Source organism: Falco cherrug, chromosome Z (genome assembly GCF_023634085.1).
Source record: "Falco cherrug isolate bFalChe1 chromosome Z, bFalChe1.pri, whole genome shotgun sequence".
Lineage (NCBI taxonomy): Eukaryota > Metazoa > Chordata > Aves > Falconiformes > Falconidae > Falco > Falco cherrug.
Genome location: NC_073720.1, coordinates 453,020 through 477,099, shown reverse-complemented (window position 1 = coordinate 477,099; position 24,080 = coordinate 453,020). Strand labels below are relative to the sequence as shown.

General features: G+C 41.4%; 1 protein-coding gene across 4 annotated transcripts in view; it reads left to right on the top strand.

Moving 5' to 3' along the window:
- The window catches only part of NEDD4L (NEDD4 like E3 ubiquitin protein ligase), a 180,093-nt gene that overhangs the window by 53,259 nt on the left and 102,754 nt on the right, over window positions 1–24,080 (top strand). For all 4 annotated transcript variants that reach the window (XM_055698516.1, XM_055698520.1, XM_055698518.1 and 1 more), the window contains exon 3: window positions 23,129–23,210. In XM_055698516.1, coding sequence (XP_055554491.1) covers window positions 23,129–23,210 — 82 coding nt within the window. The remainder of the gene's footprint in view (window positions 1–23,128; window positions 23,211–24,080) is intronic.

The window sequence follows — 24,080 nt, the reverse complement described above, 5'->3', positions numbered from 1 at the left end:
TCAGTCAGTTATTTCTTTACCCAATGCTCATTACTAACACAGCAAACTGCGACTTTTAACATGGCGTGCTGCATGTGAATGTTTGAGAAATTGATACAGATTTTATAAATTTCTACAGAGAGTAAAGATAAAATTAAGAATGGGGCTTATTCAGGATAGATATTTGAGAGATAATGTTGAGCTATGTGACTGGAGTTGGAAGACTAACCGTTTTAAAAGATCACTTTTTAATTTTAGCAGTTAGTTCTGTATCAAAGATGATGTGTAAATATTTACTGAGTAGCACACTGTAGACTGATGTGAAACTGTCCTGTGGGGAAATTGCTTATCTTAGCCCTGCCACTGTCTTCCCTGGCACCCTCCTTGCCAGAAGGAGCAGTTAGATAAGGTGGAAGGTGTGCTGGTCCATCTCATCAAAACCTCACTGCGTCGAGTAATAGCACACAAGAACAAAACTGAACTCCTCCTCTCAGTTGATTGGTGGTGTTCCTGAAGTTGTTCCGTTTGGTAATCCATGTCTGCAGCCTCCCTTTGCCTTATTGGAAAGCAGCTGCCTTCTGTTTTACTGATGTAGCTGCAGAGCTTTGACAGGCAACCGCTAACCTTTGTACACACGAACTTTTCTTAAATCCATCTTAATAAATACATTCTTATGACAAATAACCGTCTTTGTAACTAAGAACTTAATCTTAGGTGATGACTCATGGCAAATTTCCTATTGTCTCTAAAACAAGGAAGAATTTTTTGGCTTGATTTATTTTTTCTTCCCGTTCTGGCATACAAAGTGTTGCTGTTGAGTATGCTTCTGTTACTAAAGGTGGCATTTCTGTTGCTAATGGTGCCTTGTGAATTCAAGATGTCACTTAGTTCATCCTGGAACTGTCGCCTTAATGCAGTTGTAGAGAACATGTGTTTTGAGTGTCATTAGTGTGATGCCAGCTGAAGAGGTTTACCTTTGCTGGCATTGCTTCTCCTTCCCCTGGTAAAGGTTATTACTCCTGCAGACCTGCCAGCCAGACTGCCACACAACCTGTTGCAGTCGGAGGGCTGGCTTTGGTGAAGCCTGCCTGCTTCTCTCAGGGTAGCTCAGGCTGCTGTTTTGGGCAGGAGCAGGCTCGTGACTGGGGACGGGAGTGGGACTGTGAGCGGGACAAGAGGTGGTGCTGCTCCAGCTGGGACATGATGGTGACTGATGCTGGGTGGGATCTCTTCAAGTCCCTGCTGGAGGGAGATGTGGTGAAAGCCATGCCTTCCCTTAGCATCCTAAAGCATAGTCCTGTTGGCTCCTCTAATGGCACAAGTTCGCTTAACTCTGTACATTTATACATGTTTTTTGGATGTGATTGCGATAGGGGTGAATACTTGGTACCTAAAATCCTGTTGTGAGATGGACAGGAAATGCATTTTTATGTCTACATTCGTGTCTTTAAGTGCTGTCTTTAGGAGGTGGATCTAAAGGGCCTGCTCCAGTCTTCTGGAATCTGATGGTTCCAGGCAACACCATGGTGAGACATGAAAATGTACCTCCAGCATTCATCTCTCCATCTGGGGAACAGCTGAGGTCTGCTGGCTCACCGCGGGCCCCTGACTGAGCTTGTGCCAGTTCATAAACTCACAGCAGGGCTCGGGCTGGGAGGGACCCTAAAGCCACCCCGGGCCATCCTCTGCCCCAGGCAGGGCCACCTCCCCCCAGCCCAGGTGGCTCCAAGCCCCAGCCTGGCCTTGGGCACTGCCGGGGACGGGGCACCCACAGCTGCCCCGGGCAGCCAGTGCCAATGTGTCATCACCCTCACAGGGAACAATTTCTTCCTAAGATCCATCTAAACCTGCCCTCTGGTTCCTGTTGGGCCATGTGCTGAGCCAGTGTTGTTCACTAACCCAGCAGAAAGTGGTCTGCCTTCTTTTTGGGTGGAAAACAGGGGAGTAGACCATTTTTATTGAGTTCAGTTGATTGAGCCACCTCATGATGTTGTCTGACAGTATCAGAGCTGATGCAAACTATAGTTCACATCTGTGTGGTGTGGGGTACAGGAGCAGCTTACTGTCTGCCAGAGCAACATTAATATAGACGTAGGATTGTATGGAATAACTTAAGTTCTCTTCATAAACTGCAGTTTAAGTGTGTGGGCATGCTGGGTGCTGGTGCCCCAGCACTGGCAGCAGTGCTGCGGACCCCTGCGAGGGCAGCCTGGGGCAGCCAGGGCCAGTTCTAGCCAGTTTGGCAGCTGCCCAGCGCAGGGCACAGCATCGCTGAGGGAGGTGTGTGAAAGAGAAGGCAGAACCGCTGGACCCACAGAGGAGTGAGGGGGAAAAGTGAGAGGAACAGCCCTGGGAACATCCAGGTCAGAGAAGCAGCACAGAAAATGGGGTTTTCTTTTTGGTTTGGGTTTTTTTTCCCCTTTTCAGTGTCTTGGATAGCTAATTGTAGAATGTGGAAAAATGGCCCTGTGTTTCCATGGGCATTGTGGAGACTGGATTAATACCTGTGAAACAGTCCAATACCCTGGGAATTGGAGACTGAGAAAAGTCTATGAGAAAATGAACCATTCAGTCTCTAGAATAAGGTTAAACACTGAATAAAATAAACTGGGATGAAATAAAAATTGTGGGCTCGTGTTACACACAAAGGTACCAATGTTGCAGCTGTGGAGGCAAAAGCATGTGTGACTGTGCATTTGCAGAATCACCGTGCTGCTGCTCAAAGGTTCCGCAGGCAGTTTGGCCCTATTTTTAACTGCTTTGTAAATGTAGTAACACATTTGATATAGTTTTTGTTGCATTTTCATAATAAAAGGCAGAGAGCTGTTAGAACAGAAGGTATCGGGAGCTGCAGTTTGCCGGGGTGTGTGTGGCGAGGTGCGGTAGGAGCAGCAGTGGTCTGGGGTGTCCCGCCTAGCCCAGCCCCTGGCCACCAGGCCTGGCGGCATGACTGTCACGCTTTAACACAGGGTGTTCCACTGGGGTATGAGGAAGAACTTTACTGTGAGGGTGACGGAGCACTGGGACAGGCTGCCCAGAGAGGCTGTGGAGTCTCTTTCTGTGGAGACGTTCAAAACCTGCCTGGATGCGACTGAGCAACCTGCTTTAGCAGAGGGGGTTTGGACTGGATGGTCTCCAGAGAACCCTTCCCACCCTGACAGTGCTGTGATGCTGTCAGGTGTAATGCAAGAGCAGCTAGAGACAGAATCACCTGCTTGTTTGCATAAGGAATTTCTCATTTATATTGATGGCATCGGTTACCAAATGCCCGATGCCATCGGAGCTTGTACAGCGTTCAGTTTAGGCCCTGCACCATGCTGGAAACACAGCTTCATGCAGAGGATTGGAGTTTGCTGTCTGCTGAGGCTGAGGAGGCTGGAAAGCAATGCAAGTCTGACCTGTGGGTCTGAGAAAAGAACAATCCTAATCAAGGTGTTTCTCGGCAAGGTTATGCATATTTCCACTGGTGTGGTATTGAGTGTTGTACTCTCACTTGTTTAATAGCAATTTCTTTTTAATTAAGTAGACTTCCTGTGGCACTCACAAATGTTGGTTTCTGGGAACTTTTGGCAACTTAACAGTTGCTGTCCACCCTAGATGTAGAAGGAAAATTTAATTAGACTGCAGACTCAGAAACTATCTTGTAGACAGTAAATGCATGCTGTCTTGAAGCTGTAGCTACGTCTGCACCAGGACATTAAAAAGTATCTTTCTTAAGATCGGGGATAAGTTCTGTTCAAAAGTATAAGTCTCCTGCATTTCTGGGAGAAAGCCCTTAGGAAGGGCAGCTCAGACAGAAGTTCAGACTTACCTTGTACAATTGGGTGAAGAGTAATGGAGCATTTCTTAGAAGTAATAAATGAAATTTTGTTTCTGGGCAATAAGCACATGATACGCATCTCCTTTTCTGGTGGGTGCAGACTTTTACATAGCTGTATTGCTGCATGCTTCAGTAGCGTTAGAGTAGCTTGCCAAGGGTAGTGAGTAAGAGAGCACACTGACTCTGGAGATCACAACCTTTTTAATTTTCATGTAGCAAAGACAATAACATAATCAGATATTTCAAGGAGAAAAAATGGAATTATAGACATTTACCTAGCAGCTTGGGGTGGTGGGGGGGAAGGCTGATTGAATAGTGTTTGTGTAGGGTAACAGGTTTGGCCTTCTACCTATTAATGACTTTAAAGGTTTGTGGCCTTTAATAGTGCATGTGCCATTTAGATGTTTATGCGGCTGATGAGGATGGGGCTGGCCAGCACCCATGAAGCATACAGCTGCTTCTCATTGCCTAACCTCTAGGATGTCCTTGACTGCTACTCATTGGAAACAGTAAGAGGCCAGTTGCCTTCTATGATGTGTTTGCATAACTTGCATTTTTCATTGAATTGTTGACACAGTAGTCACTGGGGAATTTAATTCACTAAACCCAACCCTTGTTGCCAAGTTCCCCTCCTGTTGTAGAGGTCAGTGGTTCAAGTCTCTTAATGGTCGGCCTTTTGTACAGTACTTGCTCTCTTTTTTATTTGCGATAAATAGCAAGAAACTTTTCCTTCTGCTGCTTTCCTTAAAATTTAAACACAATAGAAATGTAATTTATTTCATACATTTTTAGTTTATGTCTCCATCTATGTCCTCTGTGGTTGTTGAGATTCATGATTTAAAAGATGTTATATGTTGTCAGGACATGAGCTCAAGCACAGCATGTTGCTTGTCCCTTAGGTACGTCCTAGCAATGTAGATTGTGGTGGCTGAGCTGCCTGTGCATCTTTGGACCTTGTGATTACAGATGCTGTTAGGAAGGCAGCTGGCCAATGCATCTATCCAACAGTAACCACATGACAATACATTGCACTGTGAGACATTATAGGATATGTGGTGATCTGTATCTTTTTTTCTGGTCTGGTTACTGTTTCACATTCCCACTAACACTAATGCTTTGGGGCATTTGGAAAGTGGCTTTATTCAGTAGCAAACTTCATGTTGGTTCTACCTGCAGAGAAGATGTTCTCTCTGAAAGACACAAATGAGGCTTGCCAGCAGCAGCTGTGTACTGCACTGAAGTCAGACTGGTAGAAGAGGCATCCCAGGAATAAGTGATTTTCAGTGTTAATGTTTTCTTCTTTCTTGGTGCTCTTTAACCTATGGTACTGTCTCCCAGACTGTGGGATGAGTTTGAATGGTGCTGAAAGTGGAGGGGTCACTGTGAAACCTGTTTGCTCTTGGTAAACACTTCATATGGGAAGGGGATGAAATAGCTAGAAAAATAACCTTCCTCTCTGTCTGTGAGGGTATTATTTCTTTCCTAGTGGCACGTTACAGAGCGGGGATGACTGGATATATTTAGATGAAAGATGGTCAGCTTCTCATTTTGCACTGGAAACCTTATACTTGGCAGGCTGTCCTGAGCTAACTTTCCTTTTAAGTCTGAATTCAGGTTAATCTGAGGAGGTTGAAAGTCTGGCCCTTCACAGTGATCTCTACCAGCTAATTCAACCTGTATTAGCAAGAAAATAACGTGCTTCTCTAAGTTTCAGGTTTACCTCAGTAACTAAAGATTAACATCAGACTTCAGGCAAGAGGATTCCAAAGTTTTTGATGTAATTAGCAGATTATTCTTATTATGCACATGACCGACTCGGTCCCTTTGGAACCTGGCTAATTCCCTACACACAGTGAATTCCATGGGCTAATTGCAAGTTTCCTTAGCTTTCTGCCTTTTTTTTTTTTTCTTTTGTCTTTACAATCAAATATTCTGCTCCTGTCTCAGGATACGCATGGCTGCCTGCAGCAGCTGAGCACACAGGGCTCCTGTGGCCTGTGGATGGGCTAGCAGCCTTGGTGCTGAGCCAGGCTTTCTGAGGATGAGATGACAATTTACACCTGCTAAATCTGTTTGGCCAGAGTCTTGCTCATACCACTCTTTCCTTTGCTGAGCAGAAAACCTAGCAAAAATAGCTAACAGTTGTCTTCAGTTTGGTCCTGTGAAATAGCTCACTTTGTCCCATCTGACACAAAAGGGGGTGGCAACAGTGGGACTCTTTAGGGCAGAAGGTGAGACCAAAGCAGTTCTGTCTCAAAGCCTCACCAGGCCCACACATTGCATGGTGAGGACAAGTCCTGTCATCCTCTGTCTTAGCTGCTCATTCCATCTTCCACCAACCAGCACAAGCATTTGTGAGGCTTTGCGGTGAGCTGGATGAAGGATCTAGTCTGGGTTTATGACAGCCTGGACTGAAGGAAGAGGAAAGCTTTGTAACCCAAGTTGATTTCCCCATCTGTTCCATCTCTGTGTTGTGAAGTGTGTGTTTGTTGACAGGAGAGAGGATAGCATAGGAACTGGGAGCGAGTGATGGGGTGGGCCAGCTTCTAGCAGCAGTGCTCAGTTAGGTCCTTTAATATGTTTCTGATGTCGTGGCCTCTCTTGTCTGTTTGTGTCAAGCTGGATAAGCCCGTTCCTGAACGAGGCCAGTGTGTGTGGTATTTGTTGGTAGGGATGCTGCCTGGAATTCCTGAATTGAACTTTTCTGATTCAAAAGTCAGGTGTCATTGAATTCCCGCTTCCCCCACGGATTTTAGAACTTGTCAAGATACTTTGGGTGTGTGAAACAGCACAAGAAGAATTCAGATCTAGGGGCTGATGTACGCAGATTCTCTGGTGGAGCATTCTTTACCTTAGCCATACAATCACAAGAAATGGCCTCAAGGAAGATGGGGGGGAAAAAAGCATATGTTTACACTTCCATCTCTTTTACAAGATCAAAAGATACTTTTTTTTTTTTTTTGAGACTTACTCAGAAAACTAAGCTTTTCTTTGTGCTCTGGGAGTTTTCCAGTACAGGAAAAATGCAAAAGGAATCTGGTTTTATTACTCCTTATTAGAACATAGCATTTTAAAGGAACAACCTAGCAAGGTGGAGACACTGTAGGTGGAGTTTAATACATAATTTTTAACTCCCTTTTTTACCCTCAGGCACTACTTTGCAGCTGTCTGTGATGTGAGTAATTATTTCTAGCAGCGCTTTGAATAAAGCCTTGCTAAATTTCTTGTGCCAGATGAGGTGTGAGCCTTTGTTTGGAAAAATAAAAAAACTAAAAGGAGAATGTGAGGCCTGTAAAAATTTCTCTGGGATTTAGTACGGAGAGGTGAGATTTTAGGATGCTTAGACACAATGGATTTTAAGTTTGGCTTTTCAGTGAAGGATAAGGTAAGGTTTTCTTTTCTTCTTGAAAGCAGATATTCCTTTATTTAGCACGGTTGGTCACTTCATGCTTTGCTTTAGTCACAGTACATGAGACTTGCATGACAGTGAGAGCAAAATCTTATTTCTCTTTTAGAAAAACTCGTAATGGATTTTATATGGTACAGACATGAAGGTGAACCCCAGAAGGCTCATGCTAAAGTAAAATCCAGTGAGCAAATGCAAACTATATACTCTGAAGCATTTTTTGTAGTCAATTTCAGTATATTTCCATTGTATTTCTCCCTTCTTACAGTGGCAGGAATGGGAAATTCACCAGGGAAAATTATTATTGGGATAAAAATTATAGTGACTGTGAGAGATATTCTGCCTTATAACATTGTTTTTACTACTCTTCATAAAACTTTGTTAGAAGGGCTCATTATTATTCTAACTTTATTTAATGATGTGTATTTTGGACTTTGTTTCTGTCCTGTCTTTGAATCTAAAAATCACCAAGCAAAACATTGGGATTTTTGAAAATTATTGATCACTTTTTAAGCTCTAAGTGCATGCACACACAGAGTTGTCTCTAAGTATGTTTAAATGATTCTGTAAAACATTTTCAAGGAACTTGAACTTCAAGGAACTTCCTCTTGCCAAGTATGATCTGCTTCAGCCCTGAAGTTAATTACTGTTTGTGGGGCTCCTGTAATTTTATGGAGACTCATTGAGATGAATATTTTTGAAGACAGTATATTTTACTGATTTGAATTTAAATTTTTAAATTATGTTTTTGAAGGCATGTTGGCTGTAAAAGCATATCTGTAATAGTACATGTAGACCACGGTCTGTACCTGAGTGTCTGGTCAGAGTAAATTAGTTCATACGAAGTGCTAAGCTGCCATGGGTAGAGCTAATTCAGACGCCTTTACACATCTAATGCTCTAACTATAGCATAGGTGCTTCTCTAGGTGCTTGTACCAAATGACATTCATGGTTGTTCACATGAAAAAGTTTTTTATAGCAAAAGTTTTGAAATACTGAGCCCTTTCTCGAGAAAGCTGTTTCAGGTAGTACCGCCGTGCCATTTTAAAAGAGCACGTCTGGAGACACATGCAGCGGCCTTCAGCCACATCCTAGCTTGGCTCTTGACTTCCCCAGCAGGTGTCTTACAGTTTGGGAGATTCTGCTTGTAAGGCACAAATCCTAGCGTGAAATGAAGGCTAAAGTTTACTTTGTTTTGAGTAGCTGGGAGGACTTTTGTGTGCGTCTTAATGGATTGTGCTAGTGCTGGAATTTTCTAATCTTAAAATATCCTGGTAAGAATAAATATTACTCGTTTTAAGGCTGGGGTAGCATAAATATGTTATTTTAAAAAAAACTAGACAAAACTGGTGAGTGAGTTCTGGCAGGTCTGTTTGTGCTGATGTCCCTTTCCCTGTACCTGTACTTTTGAATTCTCTTGTATTAATTCTGTCATGCCTGGGAGGTGGCAGGATGGTGTGTTTCTGTTGTTCCAATCAAGGAAGGGATAAGCACTGGCAAACTGCGCAGAGGTTCCCCAAATTTCAGCTCAGTAATGTAGGACAGTAGGAATTTCGAATGCATTCTGCTTATTCTCCTTCCTTCAGATTTCACAGAGGTTAAGCTGAAATACTGGAATTCTGTCTGTCCTGGTCTGTCTCAGTTCTGGCTAAGCGTGACTGGTGAAAGCCAGCGGTTGCAGTGGCTGCTCTCAGCAACAGCTGAGAGAGGCTGGCTTAGGGCCGCAGGTAGGTAGAGTGAGTGATGCTTGCTTCCTTCTTTCTGCGAAGTGATGTGAATGAATCTTGACAAGTCTCAGACTTCAGAGCTAAATAGCAGAAACAGATCAGTCTTCTGCATGTAGGTTGTTAGAACTGGACATGGAGGATTCACAGCAATGGAATAGAATATTTCAGCTGGAAGGGACCTACAATGGTCATCTAGCCCAACTGCCTGGCCCCTCCAGGGCTGACCAAAAGTTAAAGCACATTGTCAAGGGCATTGTCCAAATGCCTCTTAAACGCTGACAGGCATGGGGCATGGACCACCTCTCCAGGAAGCCTGTCCCAGGGTTCAAGCACCCTCTTGGTAAAGAAATGCTTCCTCACATCCAGTCTGAACCTCCCCATGCGCAGCTTTGAGCCATTCCCAGGCACCCTGTCCCTGGATCCCAGGGAGAAGAGCTCAGCACCTCCCTCTCCACATCCCCTCCTCGGGAAGCTGCAGAGAGCAACGAGGTTGCCCCTCAGCCTCCCTCTCTCCAAACTAGACAAGCCTCAGCCTTCCCAGTTCCATGGGAAGAAGATGACCTGAGGTCTACAAATGTACTTGACATAAATCTGAAGTTAGTAATTTTGGGGAGTGTTAAAACACATAACTCTGTATTGCTCAGGAATAGAGGGAGGCATCTGCCTCAAGGGGCTCAAGAAGGATTTTATTATATCCCCCATCACTGGTCACTAAAGAGAGGGCAGGTAGTTTTGATGGGGTGAGCAAGTGGGAAAAGCTGTTGAATGAAAATTGACCAACAGCCAAATAGACATCCCCTCAAGACCATGGAGAGAATTGAATTTGGATGTCTCTTCAAGAAGAAGCTTTCTCTGCCTTCATGTTTGAGGCTGTTAGGATTTCTTGATGCAGAATTATATGAGCTGTTGATGAGTTCCTTTCACGTATGTGGGACAGAAGTGGGAAATGGGTAACATGGAGGCAGTTTGCCTGCATTTCTTACAGAGGCAAAATTATAGTCTCACACAAGACTTACTTCCATTGAAACAGTAAGGCTATTTTGAAGTAAGAAGTTTGCCTTCGTGTGTCAGGCTTGGCATGCATGCACTTGCGTAACAAGTGATACTAAATTTTATACTTGGGGAGGTGGTTTCAGCTTTTAAAATAAAAACAGAGCAGTGTAGGGCTTAGTAGTTTCATTGTTCTTGCACATATGCCTGCACTGTCCATCCCCTTATTTTGTAGCTTAAAATAAATAAATAATACATTAGGTCATTGGCAAAAGATGTTTTGAGACTTGCTTTCAAAGCTGTTTCAAGAATATATGGCAAACAAAATTCCAGAATCAAGTGAACAAATAGGAAACTGTTCATGGGCCCCAGTTTCACAGTACCCTGAAATAGCATGATTTTCAAAGGATGCAGATCTTTTTGGTTGGTTTTTTTTTTAATTTATTTTATTTTATTTCTTCCCCCCTCCCCCTGCCCAGGGTTTTTAAGTCATCAGTGCTTTCTGTTGTCCTCTACAAGAAGAAGAGCTGGAAGCTTGCTTTTTCAAGCTGAGGTTCAAATGAAAGATGATAATTATATATCTGCAATTGCTTGAGCTTTAAAAAAATAGGAGATACTGAGAGTTAGCAAAACCATGGCAAATGGATGGTTCTGAATGTCAGAGGGATTTCAGAAGGCCAAGAGAAGGATTTCTTAAGACCTCAGATTATTGGGTTTTTTTAATGGCTGTTGCTCTGCCAAACTCTTTGCACTAATTTGTGATTATGATGAATAACTGTTCTTATTAACATCATTTTCTTAGGATTCCAATTTATTCTGGAAAGAACTGTTAGCAGCTTCAAAGTTCTGCTAATCTGGGCAGGCATTGACATTCTTTTTAGGTTCAGGCTGATCATGTCGGGATAATGAGACTATTGTTTTTGATTATTTTGGGATTTTGTAAAGAGGAATATTTTAGATATGTGTTCAAGAAATCAACTCCCATTCATCTCCCGTCACTGGTATGATAGTGACTGGGCTCATTTTTCTCTACAAAAACCTGATTTTAAAACCCTGCTTAGTCCTTTGAATGCCTAATGATACATACTGAATATATCCGCTGACTTCTGATATTAGTGGGTCATGACATTGTCAAGTGTAAGAAATTTAAAGCATTAAAAATTGTAACCTTTTAGACTGTGAGTATAGCTGTGCCTATCTCTTTCACTGCAAATGGACTTTTTGTTCTCCTTTTTATTATGTTGCATTTTACTATGAATACACCTTAGGCTGGCTCTTTTAGTATAATTTCTGCAGCGCCCTCTGGAAAGAAGGGGCCCTATAGTGGGTAAAAGAAACTTCTGTGTACCTCACTCCCCCTCCCCACTAAATTTACATGATAAAAATGGCTTCTCTTTCATCAAGAAATACCTCCATAGATAAAGAAGGTATTATGAAATTACTCTTTGTTCTGCGAAATGTAGGTTTATTATGTTCTACTGTTATAGTTGGGTCTTCTGTCAGTGGACAGCCTCTTGGTCATGGTGACCTGGCTTGCACTGTCTATCTTTGTCAATCTGTCATCTCTCTTTGTTGGCATCCCTGGTGGTGTAATTCTTTTGTCTGAAAGCCTGCTAGTGTAAAATTGGGTACAGGGCTGGCTTTAAAGAACTGCTATCTGTACTGTCCCCAGGCTGCAGACTTACCTTTCATTTTCTGTATCCACTTTCTGTTATGACAGTAGTTCTGCTAGAACACCTGTGTAAATTTTCACGTGGATATTAACTATATAAAAAGCTTTAAATAGCTTTCTAGAATTCCATGACTTTGTGAATTTGTCATGTTGCAGGTTTCATTAAGATTGGTTTTTAACACTGGTGCTGGTGTAAAAATTCTTACAGATTAAGTTTTCTACTTTATTATTTTGCTCCATTTCTTCATTTAATTTTTTACTCTCTTCCCAAGACAAAACCAGTACTTTTTCTTAAAGGTACCTTTACAGCAAGTTTTCCAAGCCAATTGCGGAACTCACTTCAAACGTGTTATATCTATGAAATAATCTACATTAACTAAAAGGTTTGATTCTGCTCATCCAGTGTCATGCTCTTAAACTTATCTAGTATTCAGTTTTAAAACCCGTTGCAAATCAGCAGGGATTCAAGTCAGACGGATGTTCAGAAGGAACTGTGGAATGCGTTGCTTTATTTTCAATTTATTTTTAGAGAACAATGGAAGTATTCATACATCACATGTAATTGTGGTTAGCAGGAGTGCCATATGGGGATTTTTATAATGCTTTCTTCAAGAATGAATCAGTCTGAATTATAAAAGTCAAAAAGACAATTGTTCATTTTAATCACCTGCATACGCCCTGCTGCCTTTAATCCATCAGTTTCAGGGTGAAGATACCTGGCAAGCACAACTTCAAAACTGATCTGAATCTGCTTTCTGTGGTTAAAAGTTCCCTCTAACCTACTTGGTTTGTTGTTTTTTTCAAAGTACTCTCAGCAAGTGTCTCATTTATTATTGTGTCTTTTGTGATCTGGGTCATCAGGATTTCCCCTTCTTTAACACCTCTGCAAATAACTGCCTTTAGACAGGAATCTGGTACTTCCTCTTGTCTGCATGTGTATTTCATTCCAATTTGCTGGTAATTTTTCCATGATTTTTGAACAGATCAGATGCTGTATTCTGTTCTGCAAATTTTCCTCAATGTCGCTTCATGTTGTTGCCTAATAAATCTTCCTTGTCAGTACAAGTTTTACCTTTCAAAGATGCCATGTTCATCTAGAATACTTCTTTTAGGTGGGGCTTCCGAGTGCAGGTAGCCATTGCTTCCGTGCTTCTGCTGCTACTTTGATGTTTCATGTCTGTTCTCTGGGATAACTTCTATATGTTTTGTTTTGCTACTGTAGTTATAGTCTTAATTATGCACCTGTGTCTTTCATTCTTTTCCCATTCTTGGATTTCATAAGAGTCAGAAGTCAGAGCTAGTCTGTGTTATTTTGCTTTGTAACTTGTTTAGTTTTTTCCTTGTAGATGTATGATCTCTGGAACTTCTGTTGTGTTACTTAACAGGGCAGATAACATACATGTGTGGGATGAGATTTCTTAATAATCAGAGGTTAGAGACCAGCATCATTCTGCAGGTATTAACCTGTATCTCAGTATTAGGCACACGTTATTTTAACTTACTAAGACCTGGTGTGGCTGTATGTATTCATGGTATTTAAAAAAACTATTGGGATTGCAGGATATCTGGTATACTTGGCAGATGTACGGATTGGGAACAAGAGACTGTGTGTTTTACTAGTAGTAACAGTTGATTTGGTTTTGCTCAACACCCTGCTGAATTCCATCTAGTTGCATACGTGTGTGTAATCAAGCACTACCAATGCTGAGAAGTGCAGGGAGAAGAGTTTATGAAAGTTCATGCAATAACTCTGACGTAGTGCAGCCTTGAAGGATGAGTTACAAAATCCTGCCTTGGCGCCCTCTTAACTGGGCTACTACTGATGCGGTCAGTGTGGTTTTTTTCCATATTGCTGTTTTTGTTAGACACTGGGTGCAGAAAGGTGGCCGTAGTTTAAGTATCAGCTGTAACGGAGAGAGAAGCCGATCAGAACCTGTGGTTGTAGTGTTGGGGCACTGCAAGCTCCGTGGCAGTTGATGTGTTGGCTGCAGCAAGATGGTAGGGCAGGCCTTCTCTAAGGCTGTTGGCATGCAGTTTGTGATGGTTCAGTTGAAGGGGTTGCTGACCACAGCTCTCTGGCCTATCTGCCTTGCAGCAGTTGTTTCCCTGGTGTTGGTGACAGCTGAGCAGCTTGTGGTGCACCAGCTGAGCTGCTGTTTTGCAGCCGGATGTATTAGCTGAACCGAACTGCTGGTTTACCTGAATATGTTAAGAAGTAAACTTGAACTGTTTGGGAGCTGAGGTGGGAGCAGCTTAGCCAACACTGCACCAGGAGCATGCTGGGCTTCTGGAGGAGTTACGAGTTTCAGTCACTCCACCTTAATTCCCTGCAGAAGATCTCAGCAGGCTGGGCCTGGACTGGTGTGTGTAGCACAGGTGGGCTCCCCAGCAGCTGGGTGCCTGTAGCTGTGCACCCGCACAGGCAGGAGCCGCTGCCTCTGCCAAGCAGCACTATACCCAGCGGCGGTTTGACAGCAAGGTCTGACCTGGAAATGCCAACATGCATGGAATGCATGTGGTATGATGGTGAATTCTGTTCAGTGTGTCCTTACTCAGCTGCAGAAGCATCTGCTTTGTGAATATAGATGATCTTAGCAAAGATAAATCTGGGGGTTTATTGTATTAAGGATTCATTATGCAACAAAAGCTTGTGGTGGGTGTTTTGTGGTTTGTTTGGGTTTTTTTATTGTGTTGTAGTTTTGGGGGTTTTTAGGGTATATGTGTTTGTTTTCTTAAATGGAAGGCTTATTTTAATGTTCATTAAGAATCTGAATCAGTTTTGACTTTTTCTGGTTCAACATATTCTAATGACAGGAAGAGATTTTCAAATTATTAATTACTTGGCAAGGAGTAGATTTAAAAGTTTTATGCATCAAAACATGGGGTGGGATAGTTAAAGGTAGTGGAAGGAATGCTTTCATCCTTTCCCATTTTAACTGGATACAGTAAGTACATGCTGTTAATGATTTTGTTATATAACAAGTGCAGAATTTAGAAACTTAACAAGATACATTGCTGAATATTTTCTTCCACAAGAATAGAAAAGTATTGTTTTCTAAATATTTAAAATCTTGTCCATTTTTGCCTTAATTTAATTTTTAAAAAAGGAATTAGGTGAGTCAGGATGAAAGGGCAGATTATAATTAAACTACTTTTGATCGTCTCTCATTTTCTGCAGCCTTTTGGGAAGATAAATGTTGATCCTGTAAGACTGTCTTAATGACCGTGCTCTACAAACAGAGCTCTAATTCTGCAGTCATTTCAGACAAGCGAGCTTTTCTTTCTGTGGACATACAAACCCATGCGTTTCATCTGGAGCTGCTAAATTACTGACACTTAAAAATTAGATGGTTTATATAGTTGTTGCAATCTGAACCTGATTCTAAGTAATAAGTTTCTTAAAAGCTTTACTCTGTGTTTTGTTTTATAGAATTCCAACCATAAGAAGTTTAATATTAGTCAGATATATTATAATCACTAAGAGTTTATGTAACTGCAATATAAAGAATTGCCAAACTATATTTGACTGTTGGAAACTGTCACGTTACTTCAGAAATTCGTTGAAGAACAATCAGAATGTTGCATGGTTGGCTTGCTGAAACATAGCACGGAGGAGCCAAACGTAATCAGAAGTCTGGACACTAGGGAGTAGCACCAAAAATGGAAGAAAAAGGGAGAGAAAAAAGGGTTAATGTGTGCTGGATTAAGGACTAAGTTGCAGTATGATTACTTAGACCATTCAACAGTATTTTTGTCTGATTTATTAATTAAAAAAACCAACATAGCCAATTCCTTGACTGTAGTTACACTGATAAATACTCATTTTTTAAGGTGTTCTAACTGTTCTGTATAGAACATAATCTAAATTAATGAGCTGCATACAATATGATTTGAAACTTCACATTTGGAACAAGAAGTTGTTAATTTCAACTTCAGATGAAATACAGTGGGTACTGAGATCTGTAAACTATGATCATAGGGACCAACTATGAAGTTGTTTGGATGTGTGTTTTTAAAAACTGTGGGATCGAGTGCTATTATTTTTACTTGAATTTAATGATAGGACCATCGGAAAATTCAGTCTGGACTGTGTTTATGTATTTCAGAGGCATTCTGAAGTCCTGAATCTTTCATCTTAATTTCTTGTGTGTCTCTTGGTTTTTTTTTCTGGGAGTCTAGAAACACAGGTTAGATGTGGTGGGTTGTGTTTGGTTGGTTTGGTTGTGTTTGGTTTGGTTGTGTTTGTTTTTTGGCTAAATCAATGTGTGAGAGCAGGTGTTATAGTGATGGATCCATATTCTTCTGTTTTCATGACTAGAGTAGTTGAATGTTTCACTTAGATTCACTTAGGCTAAAAGAGGGACATGACATTTGCCATTACAGGCCTTCGAACATACAGTGAGCTCACTTTGTTAAAAGGCTCCTCATCTCTCATGTATGTTTTCATTATGGAGATATTTCACTATCCTTACTCTCCTGTGTCTCTGCCCAGAGATAAGTTTGAATTTCCTGAAGAAGTTTTGCAGGTAGTGCTGGAGTTCAAGAGCATGAGCCTTCATTTGTGATCAACAGAAGTTTAAAGATGGCATGGCACCAGGGTATAAGAGGAATGTTACAAAGAAACTGTAAAAACCAAAGCAAACAAAGGAACAAAATCCAGCCTTAATTATTGTAAACTGGACCATTTCTTTAACAATACTTGCCAGGAAAAGGCCTTTGAGATTACGAAGTCTAAAGTTAAAAGTGTCCGAGTGTTCCTAGCATTAAAAAAGTGATGATTTATTGTACAGTAATGCCCCTACAGCGGCAGATCTTTAATGGCTCCTCTTCAGAAGGAGTATGCTCTTTAACATTGACACATTCTGGCTATGAGGTGTCTCATTGTTCAAGCACAATTTTGTAGTTTTTGGAAGTTTTGTTTAGCAATCTTGCTGTAAGAATCAGTCAGGAGTTTTATGGGGGGAAGTGAAATCCTTGTGGAAATGTAACATACAATTTTAGCAGTATTTTGAAAAGAGACATGGTTAGAGAAAAGTTGCAGTAAATATTTACTTTACCTTGATGCTATTTACCAACTTTGTCCAGGATAATAATGCGAAATAATGGAGAGGCTTGCTCTCTGCAGATTGCTTCTGTTACCTGGAGCTGTGGGAAAGGACGTCGGTAGTGTCTTGAGTTTTCCACTGCCTGAGTAGCCCGGGTGCTGGGATGCTATGGAGATCAGGGGGTGTAGGCACCAGGCTGCAGTGCCAGTTCTGGATCCAGTGAATTCTGCATCGTCCCTGCTGGCCAGGGCCAGTCTTTGCATAGCGGGCTTGGAGCACCTGCTTTCTTCTTCTTGGCATTTTCTCTTTTGGTGGCTTTATCAGCTGAGTTGCAACCCCATTCAAATGGTTGGAAATAGTTAGCTTTGTGCTGAAACTGATGAGTCTTCTTAAACTCTGGAGGGCTAGATACTGCAGTAGAAAGACACCTGAATCATCCAATTTTTAATTTATTTTTTTTTAAGATCCGCAGATTCAGCAACAATGTATTTTGCTATATTTCAATTTAATTTAGACACTAACTTCACTGAAATTACATGTGGTAGAACGCTATCCCCAGTGGAATTGGCTGAAACCTGTGCGCTATAACAAACTGTCTTGTTTTCCCTAAGACGTTCCTTTGAATTGATTACATTAATGTGAAAACACAGCTTTTTCCAAACAAAGATGTAGCTTGAGGATTTGACTGAAGTGGTTCCTTGAGCATTAGGCTTCTGTAATATCTCTTGAACTAAGAACTAATGTGTGTGGTGCTTGAAAATAAGTTTCAATCTATGTTTTATCTGGACATAAAACGTACCCAGATTCATGATTTTGGAAGTATGTCTTGTTTTAGCCCTTGCCATGACTTGGTGTGATTACTGTGATACTGCATCCTAATGAAGAAAAATTAAGATGATGCCCTGTAAGCTTTTGCTGGGTTGGTTTGACCTGTGTGGTGAGAGAAGCAACGCAATAGATTTGAACGATATTTCTTATTTACTGCTAATTCCAAGTGGAGAAGAAAGCTGTTAGAAATTCAGTGTTTTGTCCTGTGGCATCTGGTAGTCACGTCCTCTTATTTTCTGATGGCGTGAACAGAAGTTGTGTGTGTGATGATTATTCTTGAGATAACTAAATTCTTTTAGGAAGCTTTAGCCTGGAAGCTACAATCTGTGAAGGAGATGCTCTTTGCAAATTAGTTTGGCACTCTGATCCTCAGTTCCTAGAGCCTTTCACATGAAGTTTCACAGCTGTTTGGGAAAGATCATGAGTTCAAAGCACAGGGAAAAAAAAATCTGCCGACTGTCAGATTTGTTTAGGCAGCTGCAGCTTCCAGAGTTGTGAATGAAATGCTGAATTTAGCAGTATGTAAAGCAGATAATGTGACTTAACCTTTTCTATAAGCTATCGTCAAATCACATCAGTCACAGCATCTGGATAAGAAACGTAAGTCTCAGGTCTTGTTTCTTTTCCTCTTTACTGTTTACTTATTTTCTGTTTAAGGCTTCTTTTTTAACTGCTTATTGCTATTCAAAAACCTAAAACCAAACCAACCAAACAAAAAAAACCAAACAAAAACCAAGTTGGCAGTGCATTTCACATGGCTTAAAGATGTCCTTAACGAGTGTTATTTTCTACTTATTTGCAAGGTTTAGTTTGTTGACACAGTAAGTCAGATGATAGACTTTAGAAAACATTAAGATGACATTGTGACTTAAAAAGAAATGCTTCTGTCCTTTCCCTTGATACACCTTCCCGCCTCTGCTGTGTATCCTCTCTTTCCCAGAACAGCAGATGTTAGGGCATTTGCACACTGAATGAGCCAGGATAGTGATGGGGCTGGAACGTGACCTCTCCTTTCGCCACTGCCTGCTTCCTTCAAGCTGAATGCTTGCTCTGATCTGTTCCTATGCCCAGCTCTGGGCAGAGGTGTCCTGCCACACAGAAAGGGGCAGTGCAAAGGCCAGAACCAAGTGGCCAGGGTAGAGGGGGTGTGAGACGGCTTTACTCAGAGCAGTGTCATCTTATGTTGGTTTATAGTATATGTCCAACTACGTGTTCATTTTAAGTAAATGAATGCACGTAAGTAAGCAGTGTTAAAATATCTAACCCAGTTCACATTCAGGAGTGAGATCTTTGCTGGTACAGTTCAGTCTGTTCCATTTTTAGAGTAGGCAGAGATGTCAGTAGCCTGTTCAGTGAAGGCAAAATTTTCTTTACTGAAATCTATAATAAATTCTTCTCTTGTTTAAAAAGAAGTCTATTAAAAAGAAAATCTGTTGCCACCTTCAAGTTCTTCAATTTCTGTGGGCAGAAGATTCGTCCAGGATATTTTTAGGATTAAAAAAATCTAGTATTTCTAAGGGTTCGTGAAAACAGCATTGCCCAAGAATGGATTGATAAGTTAAAACTAGGAGGGTGTTATTCCCACCTCTTTAGCATTAAAGAGTCTTTTCTTTTAAGAACCTTCACATTTTTCAAGCGTGCATAGCTAGTAGTGTTATGTTTAGAGGTAGGTCCACCTGTACCCTTGTGGTCTTTTTGTTTCAGTTTTACATGTTACTGTCAATGTCTTGTGCGCTAAAATTGTCATCAGAATAATACTTTCTAGGCTTCAATTCCAGAAGTAACTAAGAGCGAGGTTTTACAATTAGTTTAAGCTAAGCTGAGTCCATGCTTCCACTGGAAGTGAGGTCCTGCCCTCCCCTTATCCCAGCTGTGTGTTTCTTTTCCTCCCTGTCTTCTGGAAACTTATATGTGAAAACTCTCACTTTGTAATTACTGTTAGTATTTTTGTAGGGTTTTTTCAGTCACATCAGCTGTCTGATCTGATTGACTAGCACTGATGCAGCAATATGTGGCCAAAGGTGGAGGAGAGGATGGGTTAACTTCAGCAGCAGCTTAGACTAGCTAAGACCAAAGGCAAAACTACATTCCTAGACATGAACTTAAGTGTCCAAGCACTGAATTAAGACTAAGGGCCAGGCCTGCAGAAAAGCTTGCACGTGAGATCCACAAACATGCCTAAATGCTTCTGTGGATTCACATGTTAACTACCTTAGTTTCTCAGTGTTGAGCAGTGTTGGGTTTGGGTTTAAGACTTTCAGAGCCCAGTAAAGTCCTTCACCTCACGTTTTAATCCTTCTTCCATACAAACTTCTTCCTTCACATAGGTTTATGTCAGAAGGGCTCTGATTCCTCACACACACAGCAAGCTGCAGGTTTCAATGAATATCTAGTTTCTATTGGTTCTTGTAATAGGCTTTTTTGCCAGTAAATATTAGGCAGCACAGTATGTTAAGCAATTCAAAGCAGTATCAGCATTTCTTTTTAATCACAATGATTCTTTGTTTTTTTTAAAACCTTGGTGCTTAAAGCTGAATTTAATTGCAGTTTAAGTAGATGCATTTATGTGCATCTGCTGATATAAATAATCAATCCAACATGATTTCTTCTTTATTCTTACTTAATTTTCACTTTACTGTGGTATTTTATTTTCCAAGTAAATTAAGTATCTAGTATAGTGAACACTTGACTTCTGGTTATTCTGTAGTGATAATGCCACAAAATTGTTTTTTAAATCTAAAAAGTATCAGAGAAAGGTATTTGAGAGTGTCTGAATCTCTGAACGAGTGTCTGTTATTTATCCTTCCTTCAAGAAATCATAGCCTGGAATCCAATTGACAGTGCTGCAGTCTCAAAAGAGACGCATTAGAGCAGTTTGGTGTCCTGGTTTTACTCTTCTACCCATTTCTTCTTTTCAAGCAGAGGCACTGCTCCAGTTCCACTTTCTGTTGTTATACTTGTATGAAGTTAGTCTGTTTCTGCAGAATGTTTTCCTACCAGTTGGGTCCTTTCAACATAGAATCACAGAAGGGTTTGGGTTGAAAGGGACCTCAAAGATCATCCAGTCTAACCCCTTGCCATGAGCAGGGACACCTTCCACCAGACCAGTTGCTCCAAGCCTTGTTCAGCCTGGCCTTGGACTCTGCCAGGGATGGGGCATCCACAGTTGCTCTGGGCAACCTCTGTCAGCACCTCATCACTCTCACAGGGAACCATTTCTTCCTTATGTATAATCTAAACCTATCCTCTTTCAGTTCAAAACCATTGTTGCCCCTTGTCCTGCCACTACAGGCCCTAGTAAAAAGTCTCTCTCTGTCTTTTTTTATAAGCCTCTGTCCTGGTTTCAGCTGGGATAGAGTTAATTTTCTTCTTGGTAGCTGGTGCAGTGCTGTGTTTTGGATTTGGTGTGAGAACAATGTTGAAGTTTTGGTTGTTGCTGGATAATGTTTATACTAGGTCAAGAACCTTTCAGTCTCTCAGACCCTGCCAGCGGAAAGGCTGGAGGGGCACAAGAAATTGGGAGGGGACACAGCCAGGACAGCTGACCCGAACCAGCCAAAGGGATATTCCGTACCATAGGATGCCGTGCTGGGTACATAAACTGGAGGGAGTGGGCCTGGGCCTGTTGATCACTGCTGAGGGACTGGCTGGGCATTGGTCAGCAGGTGGTGAGCAATTGTGGTGTGGATCACTTGTTCTCTTCTCTCCCTTCTCTCTCCTTTCCATTATTATATCTCAACCCTTGAGTGTTGCCTTCTCATCCCCCCTCCCTGATTCTCCTCCCCATCCTGCTGCGGGATGGTGGGAAGTGAGTGAGAACTGCATGGTATTTAGTTGCCAGCTATGATTAAACCATGACAGCCCTCTTTATATATTGAAAGGCCACAAGAAGGTCTGCCTGGAACCATTTCTTCTCCAGGCTGAACAACCCCAGCTGTCCCAGCGTTTCTTCACTGGAGATCTGTTGCAGCCCTTGGATCATTTTCATGGCCATGTTAGTCTATTCCATAAAAGAAGGGTTACATTTGAATGTATTACTTGCGAATACTGTGGAAACTGCACTAGCATACTTAAGGTTGCTGTAGCATACAAGGTTCCCTTCTTCAGATCTTGTGGAGTCCTTTAATATTTAGACCTCCCAACAGATGTAGCATTCTTTGACTGGTACTGGGAAGGATCTAGCAGACTGTCTCGTACTGGTGTCATGGAGCTTTCCTCCACACCACCCCTTACTGGTAGCGACTGTCTTCCTGCTGAAAGGAATTAGCACAGATTTGGACGGTAGAAATCCACAGCACAGTAACAGTGATAAGCAGCTGGAGTTAGGGTGAAAGCAGTGACCTCCTTTAGCGGAACGTGTTACATCTGAAAGGTGTCTGATGTAGAGAGCTGTATGGTCTTTGGACTATCTCTACTTCCTTCTCCCTCTGAAGAGAGGACATGGGGTTGGTAGTGGGGGGTGTGTGGGGTGTGGATCTGAGGCCAGGTTTGCCTATGCTGGCGGGTTCTGGCATGGTGGGCAAGATTTTCCCTAAGTGCTGATAAACTAATGGAAAATAGCTTTAGTGGTACTCTGTAGAGCTCAAGGTAGTGGTTATAACACCCCATAGCTGCAAATTTAATGTTTGTTCTTCTTCATTGACCTTGGAAGTTGGATTTGAATGGAGGCTGAAGCATTTGTGCAAACCTTTGTGACAGTGTTTCATCTTCAGTGCCCTGGTAAATAGAAGGGCCTGGAAATGCTGAAGCAGGGTCAGTGTGCTGTATTTGGAATGGAAGGAAATGAGGAAGGAGGGAGCATCTTCTTCATTAAGATTATCAATGATGCAGGTGAGGGGCTCAGTGCCAGTGGCTGGAGTGGGGCTCTGGGTCACAGTCTGGGTGATGGCTCTTGGGGGGCAGAGTATCTCCCCCCGAGTCTGTATCTCCCCCCGAGCTGATATGCGTGGGAGGGTAGATGTGGTGCTCACTAGCATACCCCAGGCTGGACCAGCCAGTGAGTAGGAGGCCCTGGGTCCAGGCAAGCGTACTAGATGGGGAGAGGGTCCATGACAGCTTTCAGGGGGCACTCAGGAGATGGATTGCCTGTGTGATGCGTGTACAAGCATCTGTTCGCAGTGAGCACCACAGTGGACCAGAGGAGGAGACCCATGGCGTGGGTAGGAAAGCCCAGGATCTAGGCAGGGGTGATGGACAGAAGGGGCACACTGGTGTCACCGATGATAGCCATGCAGCTGGGTTTTATGGTTCAATAAAATTAGAACCACTTCTTCAAGGTAATTCCTGTTCCCTTTCTTCTCAGCCTCTAATGGTTACTTACAGTGAGCATCTTCTAAAACTCATGGCTCAGAATTTTACTTTACTCATTTTAATGGACTGCTGCTCATCTTGATGAGCTACCAAGTGGTTCTTGTCCATAGCAATGGGACAAGCTGCAAGTTAAATTATCTTTAATGCTGTGGTCAGTATTTAACTGAGCATATTCAAACACATATTTTAAAAGTTTCAGTAGTTTACTACAGTTACTAGGTTTCACTGAAAACACTTTCACTAGAGGTGTTTAGAGCTGCCATTGTTATCCAATTAAATGACACATTGATACTGAAATGATATTTGGCTGTAAAATTATATTCTCATTAATTATGACAACTTCTTTTGCAGTGACCCGTATGTGAAACTTTCCTTGTATGTAGCGGATGAGAACAGAGAACTTGCTCTTGTGCAGACCAAAACTATTAAAAAGGTATGTATATACTGGTTTTCTTTTATTACATTGTTTAGAAGTATTAAGAATACTGGAATGCAATTCTATGACAACACAACACTGAAATTGTTGCATACATGTATAGCAACTGAATAATGGGGTTTTTTGCTTGGCTTGTCAAATCTCATTACATCATTCACTGTTTCTTTTATCAAGGTCATATTTTAATGAAAGACATAGCTGAAATAAAGAACTAAGAAACTGAACTTAAATTATGGTTTATTGACTTTAAGCAAAAATGATCACTTTTTAATGTTCCCTTTCAAAATTTCCTTTTTCTTAATATTGGAATTTAAAGTAGCCAAATGACAGAAGATATGCTCTAAGAAAAGCCTGGAAATACACTGAAAATTTTTAATTTTTAAATAAAACAAAAATCAATTTTTATTTGGTTTCTAAATTTCATTCCACAAAACAAAAATTCCACCAGGGGATATTTATCATTATCAGCGCCTTAAAAATTTTAAAGGGTTTATTTTGGTTTTATCTTTTTTTTTTTTTTTTTTTTTTTTTTTTTTTTTAACTGGTAGTGATGGCAGAGAGAAGAAAGTGATAATCCATATGAAAATAAAGGGAAAAATAACAACTTGTCATTTTTATGAAGGTATTTAGAATCAACAATGATTCAATTGAAAACAATATTGCAAAACAGAATAATGAGGAGAATTTTTTTGTTGAAAATACAAAATAGAATGATGCTGTTCTAAAATCAGAACATTAGGTGTCATGAGAAAACTGATTATGAAATCTTGGTAGTGTGGAAGATGAAAGCAGAACTTTTCACAGGACCCAGGGCATGTCTGATATTGGAAAGTAAAGTAATTTGTAAAGCATTTTCTGATTAGCCAT